This window comes from Lonchura striata, chromosome 7 (assembly GCF_050655825.1).
Source record: "Lonchura striata isolate lonStrDom1 chromosome 7, ASM5065582v1, whole genome shotgun sequence".
NCBI classification, from domain to species: Eukaryota; Metazoa; Chordata; class Aves; order Passeriformes; family Estrildidae; genus Lonchura; species Lonchura striata.
In genome coordinates, this window is record NC_140709.1 from 1,759,371 (window position 1) to 1,772,722 (window position 13,352).

General features: G+C 49.7%; 2 protein-coding genes across 43 annotated transcripts in view; one reads left to right on the forward strand and one right to left on the reverse strand.

Moving 5' to 3' along the window:
* Window positions 1–3,279, forward strand: part of NEB (nebulin) — a 105,308-nt gene extending 102,029 nt beyond the window's left edge. For all 41 annotated transcript variants that reach the window (XM_085584012.1, XM_085584017.1, XM_085584014.1 and 38 more), the window contains 2 exons: window positions 249–358; window positions 2,061–3,279. In XM_085584012.1, coding sequence (XP_085440138.1) covers window positions 249–358; window positions 2,061–2,234 — 284 coding nt within the window. In that variant the 3' untranslated portion in view covers window positions 2,235–3,279. The remainder of the gene's footprint in view (window positions 1–248; window positions 359–2,060) is intronic.
* Window positions 3,280–3,874: 595 nt separating this feature from the next.
* The window catches only part of RIF1 (replication timing regulatory factor 1), a 30,083-nt gene continuing 20,605 nt past the window's right edge, over window positions 3,875–13,352 (reverse strand). The window contains exons 24-35 of one of the 2 annotated variants that reach the window (XM_077784885.2): window positions 12,982–13,081; window positions 12,496–12,639; window positions 12,020–12,162; window positions 11,261–11,350; window positions 11,131–11,185; window positions 7,749–10,520; window positions 7,257–7,388; window positions 6,886–6,963; window positions 6,675–6,790; window positions 6,231–6,384; window positions 5,867–5,975; window positions 3,875–5,209 (exon numbers count right to left, since the gene is read on the reverse strand). In XM_077784885.2, coding sequence (XP_077641011.2) covers window positions 4,989–5,209; window positions 5,867–5,975; window positions 6,231–6,384; window positions 6,675–6,790; window positions 6,886–6,963; window positions 7,257–7,388; window positions 7,749–10,520; window positions 11,131–11,185; window positions 11,261–11,350; window positions 12,020–12,162; window positions 12,496–12,639; window positions 12,982–13,081 — 4,114 coding nt within the window. In that variant the 3' untranslated portion in view covers window positions 3,875–4,988. The remainder of the gene's footprint in view (window positions 5,210–5,866; window positions 5,976–6,230; window positions 6,385–6,674; window positions 6,791–6,885; window positions 6,964–7,256; window positions 7,389–7,748; window positions 10,521–11,130; window positions 11,186–11,260; window positions 11,351–12,019; window positions 12,163–12,495; window positions 12,640–12,981; window positions 13,082–13,352) is intronic. The other variant, XM_077784887.2, reaches the window with a different exon arrangement.

Sequence of the window (13,352 nt, forward strand, 5' to 3'; positions counted from 1 at the left end):
ACAATGATCTTTATCCATCACAATCCCATAATAACCCCACACAATGATCTTTATCAAAACCAGCCCCATCACAATCCCATAATAACCCCACACAATGATCTTTATCCATCACAATCCCATAATAACCCCACACAACGATCTTTATCCCAACCAGCTCCATCACAACCCCATAAAAAATAACCCCAATGATCTTTCTCCATCCCATAATAACATCAATCCCATAATAATCCCATAATAACTTTCTGCAGTGGGCTACAAGCAGGTCAAGACCATTGAGTTGCCACAGCAGCGCTCGTCCTCGGTGGCCACCCAGCAAACCACGGTGTCCTCGGTGCCTTCCCACCCCTCCACTGCTGGGGTGAGTAACCCTGGGGGATTTGGGGACCTAGAGGGGTCACAGCCACTAATTAATGATTAATTAACACTAATTAATAGTGTTAATCCAAGACTGAGTTGGTGACATTGCAGTCCATGGGGCAGAAGCTCTGTATGAAGCCAGGTGTGACAAGGACTTAAGTGGGACAGAGCCTCCCTTGTGCCTGGAAACTGGGAATGAGCTCCTGGAAACTGGGAATGAACACCTGGAAACTCGGAATGAGCACCTGGAAACTCAGAATGAGCTCCTGGAAACTGGGAATGGGCACCTGGAAACTGGGAATGAACACCTGGAAACTCGGAATGAGCACCTGGAAACTCGGAATGAGCACCTGGAAACTCAGAATGAGCTCCTGGAAACTGGGAATGGGCACCTGGAAACTTGGAATGAGCTCCAGAAAACTCAGAATGAGCTCCTGGAGACTCGGAATGGGTACCTGGAAACTGGGAATGAGCTCTTCTTCCTACTCAGCCCCTGAAAACTGAGCAGTGGGAGGCAGTGCTCAATCAAAGATTGCCTCTGGAGTAAAGGACAGTGGGAATGGCACGGCCTCCAAAAACCGCTGGGAGGTGGTGACACTTGGAGCTGGTGGTGCCCAAGGCCACCAGGGGTGAGGACGCTGCTCAGGCTCAGTGTCACCAGCACAGCCCGGGGTTGTGGCACTCGGCTGCCCAAGGGGCTCAGGGAGGCAGAAGAACCCAGAGCAGGAGGTTGGAAGGAGCAGCCAGACCCTGCCGTGACACCAGCCCCAACCCTGGGGTTTGACCGTGTCCCTTGGTGCTCCTGCAGAAGACTTTCAGGGGCCGTGCCAGACTTTGACCGTGTCCCTTTCTGTCCTCTACGGCTGCTGGGGTTTGACCACGTCCCTTTGTGCCCCTGAAGACATTCTGTCCCCTGCAAGGCTCTATGTCCCTTCTGTCCCTGCAGAAGACATTCCGGGCCATAGCAGGGTTTGACCACATCCCTTGTGGCCCATGTCAGGGTGTGACCACGTCCCTTGTGTCCCTTGTGAAGAGGGTCTGGGCCATGTCAGGAGTGTGACCATGTCCCTTCTGCCCCCTGTAAGGCCACATCACTTCTGTCCTGTGTCCCTGTAGAAGACATTCCAGGCCATGTCAGGGTGTGACCATGTGCCTTGTGTCCCTTCAGAAGAGGTTCTGAGCTCTGTCAGGGTGTGACCACGTCCCTTGAGTCCACTATAAGGCTTTGACCATGTCCCTTGTGTCCCTGCAGAAGGCATTTCGGGCCATGTCAGGGTGTGACCACGTCCCTTGAGTCCCCTCAGAAGAGGTTCCGAGCCATGTCAGGGTGTGACCATGTTCCCTCAGAAGACATTCCGGGCCATGTCAGGGTGTGACCATGTCCCTTGTGCCCCTGCAGAAGGCATTTCGGGCCATGTCAGGGTGTGACCACGTCCCTTGAGTCCCTTCAGAAGATGTTCTGAGCCATGTCAGGGTGTGACCATGTCCCTTCAGAAGAGGTTCTGAGCCATGTCAGGGTGTGACCATGTCCCTTGTGCCCCTGCAGAAAAGGATCTGGGCCATGTCAAGGTGTGACCATGTCCCTTGTATCCCCTCAGAAGAGGTTCTGGGCCATGTCAGGGTGTGACCATGTCCCCTCAGAAGACATTCCGGGCCATGTCAGGGTGTGACCACATCCGTTGTGTCCCTTTGTGTCCCTGCAGAAGACGTTCCGGGCCATGTACGACTACACGGCGGCGGACGCGGACGAGGTGTCCTTCAAGGACGGTGACACCATCGTCAACGTGCAGGCCATCGACGAGGGCTGGATGTATGGCACCGTGCAGAGAACCGGCAAGACCGGCATGCTGCCGGCCAACTACGTGGAGGCCGTGTGAGCCCGGCCTGGGACAGCTCCCTGGGCTGGGACGTGTCCCCCCGGGGATGGGACACTGCCCTGGGGATGGGACATGTCCCCTCAGGGATGGGACACCTGCCCTGGGGATGGGACACCTCCCCCTGGGGATGGGACACCTGCCCTGGGGATGGGACACCTGCCCTGGAGATGGGACATGTCCCCTCAGGGATGGGACACCTGCCCTGGGGATGGGACACCTGCCCTGGGGATGGGACATGTCCCCTCAGGGATGGGACACCTCTCCCGGGGATGGGACACCTCTCCCGGGGATGGGACATGTCCCCTCAGGGATGGGACACCTCTCCCGGGGATGGGACACCTCTCCTGGGGATGGGACATGTCCCCTCAGGGATGGGACACCTCTCCCGGGGATGGGACACCTCTCCTGGGGATGGGACATGTCCCCTCAGGGATGGGACACCTCTCCCGGGGATGGGACACCTCTCCTGGGGATGGGACATGTCCCCTCAGGGATGGGACACCTGCCCTGGGGATGGGACACCTCTCCCGGGGATGGGACATGTCCCCTCAGGGATGGGACACCTCCCCCGGGATGGGACATCTGCCCCAGGCCCTCCCAGTCCCCTCAGCCACAACAGAAATAACTGCAGAGCAAAACACACCTGGAATATTTCACAAGGTTTCCAAAAGTACCTCTAAGCACATCCTGCCTTGCTCCCGCTGCCAAACACTTCCAAATGTCTGGAGTTTCAAACGTTTCATCATGATCTAAGACACTAAAAGACATCTCCAAAATTCCACTGCTGAAGACTAACACACACATTTTATGATTCGTTCTCCCACATGGAGAGAATTTTTCTGGGCTGTTCTGAAATGTTTCAATCTCTTCACTTCCTTTTCCATTTAAGCTTTGTATTTCAACCCAATTTATCTGGGGAGGGGAAAGCAACCGCCCCTCTCCTCCTGCTTGCTGAGCTCTCATGAATGTTTCTCCTGCAAGTGTTCTGGGGGCAAAAGCTGTGATTTCTTGTAAATTAGTGATGAATAAAGCTGAGGTTTCTGCAGTATGGGTGGATGCTGTGGTGCTGGAAAAGGGAAGGGAAGGACCCAGATCTGGGGTTATTCCACACTTGAAGATCACTTTTTGCTTCATCCACTGCAGCACCTGGTAGCAGCCACTCCACAGGAAAGAAGGGAATAAAAATCCCTGGATATTGTGTCTCCCCCATAGATTAAATCCAAGTTAACAGCAGGGGTTGTAGCATCACCCTTGAGGAATTCAGAGTCCAGAGGGAATTCCCAGCAGAGGCAGCCTGGAAGGGAAGTGTTAAAACCCTTTCCATGTGTCAGGAACATCCTGCCCAGGCCATGGAAAGCTGAACCCTCCTAAGGAGGCAGATCTGGAACCAAAACAACTTCTCAGGAAAGCAACAAAACCCTCAGAGCTTCCTCTTGCAGCTCCAGGCTGCTTGTCCTGTCCCTTTTCTCCACGAGACACAAACAGGGCAAAAAATCCTGAGATTTTTGCAGACATCCCACCTGTCCCTGTGCTCCTACCTTACACCAGCACTGTGACATTCCCAGGTCCCTCCCAGCCTTGGGAATCCAAATTTGAAGGGAAGCTGAAGAGAGAAAAAGCCCAGAAGCCACGACCAAGACTGGGAACTATTTGCTCTTTTATTTGCCCATGTAAAAGTTCAAAAACCACCTGCAGCAGTTCCTTTCAATAAACATCCATCTGGACAGCTACAGTACAATATATACAGATCAGAATTCCAAAGGGAAAACCTGGAATTCTGGCTGAAGGTCTCCAAGAAGCAGCAACGCAGTCCATGCAATTAAAACTCCATAAATTATTACCCAACATCTGCTGTGAGTCTGTACACAATATACAAAGAGCTCTTGTCCAATCCATCATTTCCTCACGGAAAAAAAAGTCTTCCCAAACAACTGCTGCCAGCAAAGGCCATGGGGCAAAGCCTGGGGGGCTCTGCAGAGTCTCTCTCCTGTACAAGAACATTTCCTCTGAGCTTGAGTCGTACAAAAATACATGGAAAAATAGATCCAGTACAAATCCCAGGCTCCTGCTGGAAGGAATTAACCCAGTTTACCTCACACGTGCTGCTCCAAAGGGGCAGAGCTGGCAGCTCTCAGCCCACAGCAGGAGTTTGCAGCAGTAAGAACACTTTGGATTTGAAAAAAAATAATTTAACTACTCTGTTGGTTTGGTTTGTCACAGTCTTTGCTATTGCACAGCTTTGTCAGGTTTTCTTTCACTGCCTGAAAGAAAGATGCATAGCAATCCCATAAAAACACCTCTGTCAGGGAGGAAACAGTCCAACAACAAATACAGGCAAAAAACAAGAAAAAATTAAAAAGGGGGGGAAAAAGAGGGGAAGAAAGAAAGAGGGAAAAAAGAAAGAGGAGGGAAAAAAGAAAGAAAGAAAGAGGGGGAAGAAAGAAAGAAAGAAAGAAAGAGGGGGAAGAAAGAAAGAGGGGAAAGAAAGAAAGAAAGGGGGAAGAAAAAGAAAAAAAGAGAGGGAAGAAAGAAGGAAAGAGGGGGAAGAAAGAAAGAAAGAAAGAGGGGGAAGAAAGAAGGAAAGAGGGAAGAAAGCAAGAAAGAGGGAAGAATAAAAAGGCAAAAAAAAGGAAAGAGAACAAATTTATGAAGATGTTAACAAATATAGCCCCAAATGCAGACTGCAGGAGGAAGTGAGCAGAGAGGAAGGCAGGGGGGAGGCTGCACCGAGCTCCTCCTGCTGAGGATGAGCAGCTACTCGGGGCCCGGCTGGGGCGGGCAGGGCCAGCGGGCCTGCAGGCTCCTCAGGATGCACGAGGCCATGGCCAGCAGCTGCTCCTGCATCTCACACAGCTGCTGGCCAGAGTAGCCCTGCAGCTCCTCCGAGCTCAGCTGCGCTGCCAGGGCCTGGATCTGCCCCAGCAGGTCCACAGGGGGCTGCTCGCTGCTGCTGCTGCTGCTGCCAGCCTCCAGATCTGCAAGGAAAGGAGAGAAGTGCAGGGAAAGCCAAGCACAGTTCCAGCTGGCTTTGTGTGGCAAGCTGTTGCCTTGATTCCTAAGATTTTCTAAAGGTTTCTGAATTTACGTTCTTATAAAGAACTTTCTCGCTCAACTTTCTGTAAACAATCTATTGCTTTACATGCCTCCATAGAGGCACAGAAATTTAATGTACCAGTAATTTGTCCAGTGTCATTGGAGAGGTGGCACATTCATCCTCCAATCCACTGTCACCTTTGGGAAAGTATAAATGCTGGAGTCAGAAAATAAACTCCCTCTTTTTCACCTTGCAATAGCAGTGGCTCACACGTGCTTTCACGTGTCCTATAGTGACAGCAAGCACATTTCTTTCTCTCTGTGCACCTCTATGAAAATTCCTGAGAGACAGAAATGCCCTTGCCACAGTTTTGTACAAAATCACTTCTTTGAGCAGCCTGCCATGTATTTATTCCATGGGAAACACTCCCAGCAAAGGCACTTCACCCTGCCCTTCCTCAGGGTGAGTTTTTCATGATTGAAGAAGAAAACTAAACCCAAAATAAAAACAAAAAAGGATGAGGTGTTCCCACCAGGAGAGAAAGAAGACAAGACAGCAGAGCCCTCTAAATCTACAGCAAAAAGCCACCAGCAGGTACCTGCTGCAAGTTTTTCCTCATCTCCACTCAGAGATTTCTCCTCCACGTCATTTCCAGGCTTCTCAGCCTCTTCAAGCACTGTGCTTTCCTCCAATGCTCGAGATTTTACCTGGGTGTTTTTTGGGGAGAGAAAACATTTTCAGATTGAAAAAAAAAATAAAATTATATTGTGAACTGTATTTTATCCTCATAATAAATCCAATCACTTTTCCTGTTAATAATAATAGCTTAACCAAGTCATGTGTATCTTGAATTCATGGTACTGCGGCAGGCAGGGACTGGGTTTTAAAGTGCTGTTTTTAATATAATTCCTGCAGTAAACAAGATCAGTATTGGTTTTCTGGGTGCCAAAATTCAACTTTACCTGTTGCTCGTGGTATCCTTTCAGAGCTCTTTTGACATTGGAGACTTTGGGGGAGCGGATGGGGAGGGTTTTGATCTCCAGAGGTGTCAGAGTGCTCAGGTCTCCCACGGTTTTGATGTTCTTGGCTCGGATGAGCTGCCCCAGGCCCCTGGCACTGCAGCAGGGGAGGGAAAAGGGGTCATTGGTACAGTCAGGGAATATCCCGAGCTGGAAGGGACCCACAGGAGCATCAATCCAACTCCTGGCCCTGCACAAACTCCCCATCCCTGGGGAGATTTTCAAGCATCAAAAAAGTACTTGAAGAACGCCAAAATAGTTAAGTCTCCTCCTCACCCAACCAACCCCAATCCCTTTAAAGAATTCTGGCTAAAACAGTGGTTTGATAGGTTCCTAAGAGCTCAGTTTCTACTGAAATGTCACCTTCAGAAGCAAGAAGCCACTGACCAGATGTTGGATGTGATCTGAGGTAAAATGACATCCACAGGGGCTTTGCAGCCAGCCAAGGCCGGGTACACGAACTCCGAAAGGCATGGCAGAGATTCCTTGGCCATTTCTGTGATCTGGGATAACACAGGCAAAGTATTAAATTAACTGCCACACACTGAATACAGGGAAAAAAAAATAGAAGAGAAACATGAACCAAAGCACTTCTTACTAAACACTTCTTTGAGCTCTTAAATTTAAGGGTACGAGATCCTGGGGACAGAAATCCTTTGGTTGGAGTGGTAATGTGCTGGATAGAAAAAGAGGAAAAAAATATCTCAGGGTGCTAGAATTTAGTCAATGGTAGGAATTCAGTTAACAGTAGGAATTCAGTTAATAGTGAGATTTTAGCCCCTGAAACCTCAGAGTTCACTGGAGTTCAGAGAACGAATCAGGCTAAAGCAGCTTTGTTTCTTACACTTCAGATCCTCAGCCCTTACAACTGTGTGTAAGTGACTACAAACATGCACCAAACCATGCTATTTATGATCAGTACACAGATACTTGGGACACACAGGACATTGTAACAGGATTTACCCTGACCTGCATGTTAGAGAGGATTTTAAGGCTCCTGGAGGAGGGTGAGGAATGGGACCTGATGACAGGGCTCCTCCTGTCGATGTCGTCTGCCAGGCCCTCCTGAAAAATGGGATTTGCAAAAGAGACTCGGCGGATCTGAGGAGGAGAGAAGGAGGTTTTAGAGTGGCAACTCAACCCAGCACAGCTTGGTGAAATCACTCTGAGGAGACAAAAAAAAATCAGTTTGCAATCATTGAAGTTCTTGAATAACCCAGGGAATGTTTCAGCCAAGGACAGACTGTGAGGATTCCCTAAGGAATCTCCATTTACAACCCTGAGCATGCTGCTCCTGGTTTTGCAGTGATCTGGGATGCTCTGTTCCACAACAAAACCCCTCACAACACAAATCTGCCAGTGCTGGCACATTCCAAACCCAAAGCTCACCATTTCTGTAAGATTATTCACAACAGAAGCCAGTAATTGAACACCCCAGCTGGGGTATTCCCTATGGAATACCTTATTGGCAGGTGACAGGGAATCGTCCTCCTGGCTCCTCTTGACCCCTCTCTTGAGGATGCTGGTGGATGGGGAGGCTGAGGGGGACCAGGTGCAGCGGGCCTGGAGGCTGGTGGGGCTTTCAGCCACCTGCACCGAGGGATCCCCTTCCACCTTCAGAGGGGAATCCACACCCACATCTGCCACGGCCACATTTTCAGGCACTTTGATTTCAGTTTCCACCAGTTCAACCTTTGTATCTTGATCTGCAACAACACAAGCTTCTCCAGCAGAGTTCTCAGCTTCTCCTTTTTCCTCCTGATTTCCTTCTAGCTCCTGCATCTCTTTTTCCTCAGGTTTGCTGTCAACGCTCAGCTCCTCAGGCACCTCCTCCTGTTGTCCATTTTCATTTATTTCCTCCTTTTCTGTACCTGCTGGTTCTTCCTCTTGATCCCCTGAGTCCAGGCAGCTCTCCCTGGGCTCCCCAGGAACACTCTCAGGCAGAACCTGTTCTGTTTGCTCCTTCTGCTCAGGAGGTTCCTTTATTTCCTCCATGGACTCAGTGGTTTCAGCTGCTGGACCCTCTGGAGTCTCCTCCTCCACCCCCACACTGCTTCCCTGCAGGTTTTCCACATCCATTTCCTGCCTTTCCAAGCTGAAGGTGTTGGGTTCCTTGGGAGGGTGCAATGGAGTGCTCATCCCACATGGAGCCAGGGCCAAGCTCTCCTCCAAATCTGAGTGACCAGAAACAGTCCCAGGGCTCTGAACTGGGGTGCTCTCAGACTCCTCCAGCTCAGAAGCTTTCTCTTTTTTTGTCTCAGTCACCTTTGAGTCAGTCACCTGCTGCTTTGGCTTTTTAAAGCAGCAATCACAGCTCTTGATCTTCTTCACCCTTTTGCTTCTCTTGTTCTGGCACTCAGGGCTTTGCAGAGAGGAGGGCTCAGCACCTGGAGCATTTGCTGCAGGTGCACAGTCCCCTGTGCTGCTTTGCTTCTCCTCTCTGCTCTCCTCTGCTGCTCTCCCATCCTGCTCAGACACACAGGGGCTGCCCAGCGACTCCATGGATGCATCACCCTTGTGCTGCTCCACGCTGGTGTCCTGCAGAGCCTCTGGATTCTCGGAGCTGCCAGAGCCCACAGCTTCTCCAGCAGCTGCAGCAATTTCCTGCTTTTCCAGGCCACCTGGCTCAGCTGGCACTGCAGCACCTGTGCTGACCTCAGGCTCACCTTTAGGGGCCTCCAGGGGATTCTTAGTTTCATCTCCCTGGGCAGATCCCTCAGGGCTCTGGCTCCCCGCCTGTCCCTCTTTTAATTTACCTTCAAGAGAATTGCTTCTACTCCTCAATTTCATGGTTTTTTTCCTCTTTGTGCTCTCCTCCTTGCCCTCAGAGCTGTCAGCTTCGGAGTTTTCTATGCTGGACAGCAACCCCTGGGAAGATCTCCTGGTGTGGTAGCGTGGGCGCTCCACCTTCTGCCCCGCTGTGCTGAGGCTGCCCTGAGCTTCCCCCTCCGGCCTGGGGGAATCCTCTGCCCTCCTGGCAGCCCTGCTGCCCTCCTCATCCAGGCCCCTGCAAGCAGGAGAGTCCTTGGAGCTCCAGTCCTCTGCCCCTCTCTCAGCCTGGCTGCTCTCTTTTGCGCTGTCTGTCGTTTTCCCAGGAATTCCTTTGTGCTTTTGGGATCCATCACCTTTCCCCTGGGACGGCTTCTTCTGCCCAGCCTTCTCCTCCTCTTTCCTCCTGTCTCTCTTTGGGAGCCCGTCCTCCTTCTCCTGGCTGCCCGAGGAGCTGTCCACAGCGTCCGGCCGTCTCCTGGAGGAGCGCCGCAGCTGCTTCTGCTGAGGGGACACTTGTGGCACCTGGCTGTCCTCCCCTGGGGCCTGCTCAGAGCTGCTGCTGCTCTCTGGGGGGGTGTTTTCCTTTGAATCCATGTCCAGCCCCCGGGCCTTATCCATTTCTGCGATGGCATCCTCGGCTTTCTGGATGTCTGCCTCCGTGGAGAGCAGCGCCCGGGAGTGGTTGAGCAGGATGTGCTCCACATCCTCCCCTGCAGAGCCCAGCTCGGCGCTGCTCTCCAGGCTGTCAGGGGCCAGGGATTCCTCTGGCCTGCTCAGGAGTTTGGATTTGCTGCCCTGCAGCTCCAGGCGGCTCTGCCGCCGCGTCACCCTGCGGGCGGCCGCAGCCCCCGCGGCGGGCTCGGCTTTCGGGGCGTTTTTCGGGGGGTTTTTCTCCTCCTCTCCAGATTTCTCTGCCTGAGCAGCAGCCTTGCTGCCGCTGCTGCTCTGCTGCGTGGCTGCCTCAGGGGCACTCCCAGGCAGCTCTGGCACGGAGCTCAGTGGGGCTGGGCTGAAGGCTCTGCTCTCTGCAGACCCGAATTTCTCCAGGGTGATGAAGGACTGGCGCCGGCTCGCGGGCTGGGGGGTGCCAGAGATGATGTCACTGGAGGCTGACCTGCTGGTGACATCTGAGGTGTCCTCCTTCCCTGCTGAGGCCTCCTGGGCAGCTGCTTCCACAGAACTTGTCTCCAATCCCTCTGCAGCGGTTGTTTCCTCTGGGATCATCTCGGCTGTCTCCTCTGGGATCATCTCGGCTGTCTCCTCTGGGATCATCTCGGCTGTCTCCTCTGGGATCATCTCGGCTGTCTCCTCTGGGATCATCTCGGCTGTCTCCTCTGGGATCATCTCGGCTGTCTCCTCTGGGATCATCTCGGCTGTCTCCTCATCCTTTTTGGCCTCCCCCTCGCTGCTGCAGGCTGGGCTCTCCTCTGAACCACATCCTTCACTCCCCACCTTTTCCTCCTGTCCCAAAAACATCAACAGCAAAAGGTTTGGCCTAGGAATCAAATGGAATAGTTGTACTTGTCCTGTGAATATAATACAATAATCATCTGCAGTGCTGGTGCAATAGAAAACAGCACACACACAAGGTTTTTCTAACCACCCTCCCTCAAATGATTTATTATCTGTGTTTTGAGAGTTATAAAAGATACTTTTAAAAACCATTTAATCCCAAAACAAAGAACTCCAAAAATGCTTGAAGTTCTGCTGTATTTCACCTGGTCTGACTGGCACTACTATCAGCACAGGAGCTGTTCAGGCAATTCCTCCCCAGAAGGAATTCAGGATTTACAACCTTTACCCCAGTAAAATCCTGTGGCAGCACAGGCACATGGGTGACCAAAAACTGCTCACATAGATCCTCCCATTCTGAAATCAAATACCCAGTGATTTGGCCTAAATGATATTCTAATTAATCCCAAAGGAATAAATTATATAAAGCAGAACACAGCTCTGCAAGGAGGTTAAATTTTCTCTCACTTGGTGTTGAGAATGGAAAACAAATCACAAAACCTCTCATGTTTTTTGCAGATACTCTGATTTTTGTCACCATCAGACAGTGGGAAATTACCTGAGGTTGGTTTGCAGGGTCTTCTTTGGCATTTTCTACTGAAGGTGGCATTTCCCTAGAAGAGAATTACTGAAATCAGTAATTGCTGTTGCCAAAGGAGAACCCTTAAATGACCAAAACTTCTACTCACAAAGAATCTTCCTGGCTCTGGCTGTACTGGGAAAATGAGGTGGTGTCCTGGGAGGCATCCAGGTTGTTGTACATGGCAGGAATGTCAGCTCTGGAACAACACCAGGAACGGGAGTCAGACTCCACTTTGGAATTTATTGTCTCCTTATTCCAGGGCTATTCTTTTCAGCTGCATTAAATCTTTATTTTTGGGGAATCAAAGCTGTGACTGGGATCCCACTCTGCAAAGAATTCCCCACATCCCAGAGGAGCTCCTGCCTCAAGCCCTGCTTTTGCTGCCTAAGCACAGAAAACACACCAATATTATCTTCTCACATTAAAAGAGATCATTCTAAAGATTCTTCTCCAATTGAGATGAGTCTTGGGGATATCCTAATTCCTGACGTGCTGCTGACTCAAGAAATCCTCTCCTCAGATTGTTTTATCCAATCCTTTCATTTCCATGATTTATGAAAAATGACATCTTTTATTTCAAACTGCATGTCAGCCCCCAAGTAAAACTCTGAACTCCAAATTCCCAAACTCCAATCAGACTAGAGAGAGTGTATTTAATACAAAGAGGAAATGCCATTGCAAGAATAACTTGGTTGTTTTTAAACAGCAAAGCAAGGAACTCTCTTAGCTTTAAACTTCATAACTTGTATGGGAGAACATGAATCAATTACCTATGGTGGTGTGAGAAACAGGAATTAAGTTATGGCAAGCTCAGCTACTCAAGGAATGACATTTCACATTAAGTTTAAAGCAATAAATGACAGACCTCTTTGACCTAAGCACTTCTTTCTGATGTTCTGTCAATATTCTTGGTTTTGTTTCTGGAGGAATGAACACAAAATCAACAGACTTCTCCTCTTCCAGAAGTGTCTCACTTGTTGCCTTAGGAGATGAAAATTCTAATTTTAGCTGCAGAAAGATAAAAATCCCAAATCCTGGGTTAGGAAGGAGAGAGGAACTGAAAATCAGGAATTTCTGAAGGACATGACCCATTTCTGTGATGGATCTGCCAACCCCAAAGCCCACCAAAAAACCCAAATCTGTCACAGCCTCCACAGAGTGAGGACTGAGGCTCTTTTCTGCCACCCTCCCACCCAGCCTGACCCCTCCCCAAAAATTCTGACAGGAATATTAACTCTGACTCTGCTGGGCAGCCCAGGTTGGAGAGAAAAACATTTCAGCATCCCCTAAGTCCTGAAAAGATCCTGGATTTGATTTGATTCCTCTCTGGAAACACCTCACCTTGGCAGGTGTTGCTTGCACGTTGCTGGACTTGTCTTTGCCATCACTTTTGGGTTCACTCGTCTGTGCCAGAATTGAATCTCGTTTCTGTCCAACCTTCACCTCCATCCCACTGATCTTTGCATCCAGCTGGGAATTCTCCATCTGCTCACACAAAACCACACTGAATGAACTGTGGGGAGAAACTCCCAAGCTCACAAACCCACTCTGTGTTCATTTCTAGAATAAAACCATCCCACACTCACAAATTTCCTGTAAACTATGTAGAGGACAACTTAAAAAATTAAATATTTCAAATAAATTCCTAGAACTCAAAATTTACTATGGAGGAAGTGGTAAAAACCAGCTGAGTCTTCTGACAGTGCTAGCTCAGCAGTTTATCATCCTAAACATGACACACCACTGTAGGTCAATCAGATTAAAAATCCCAGCTGACCTTTCACTCCCTGCTGAACAATTCCCATGAAATCCCAACAAAACATTTACCAGGTCAGAGAAGGGGCCACTGCACTCCTCAGACAACTCAATGCTTTCAAAACCAGGCAGCAGCAGAGGGATTTTCTTTTTGGCTTGGCTTAACACAGACCTGCTCAGCAATAAAAAATAAAATACCATTTTAGATTTATAGGAGGGGGAAAGGTGCACAAAAAGAGTAGTAGCAAAAAAAAAAATAAAAAATTTAGATTTATGGGAGGAGGGAAAATGCAGAAAAGGAGCAGCAGCAAAAATAATTTAAAAAAACATTTTAGATTTATGAAAAAGGGAAAAGTGCAGAAAAAGAGCAGCAGCAAAAAATAAAAACGTTTTAGATTTTACGTAGGGGGAAAGGTGCAGAAAATGTATTTTTATTTTTTGCT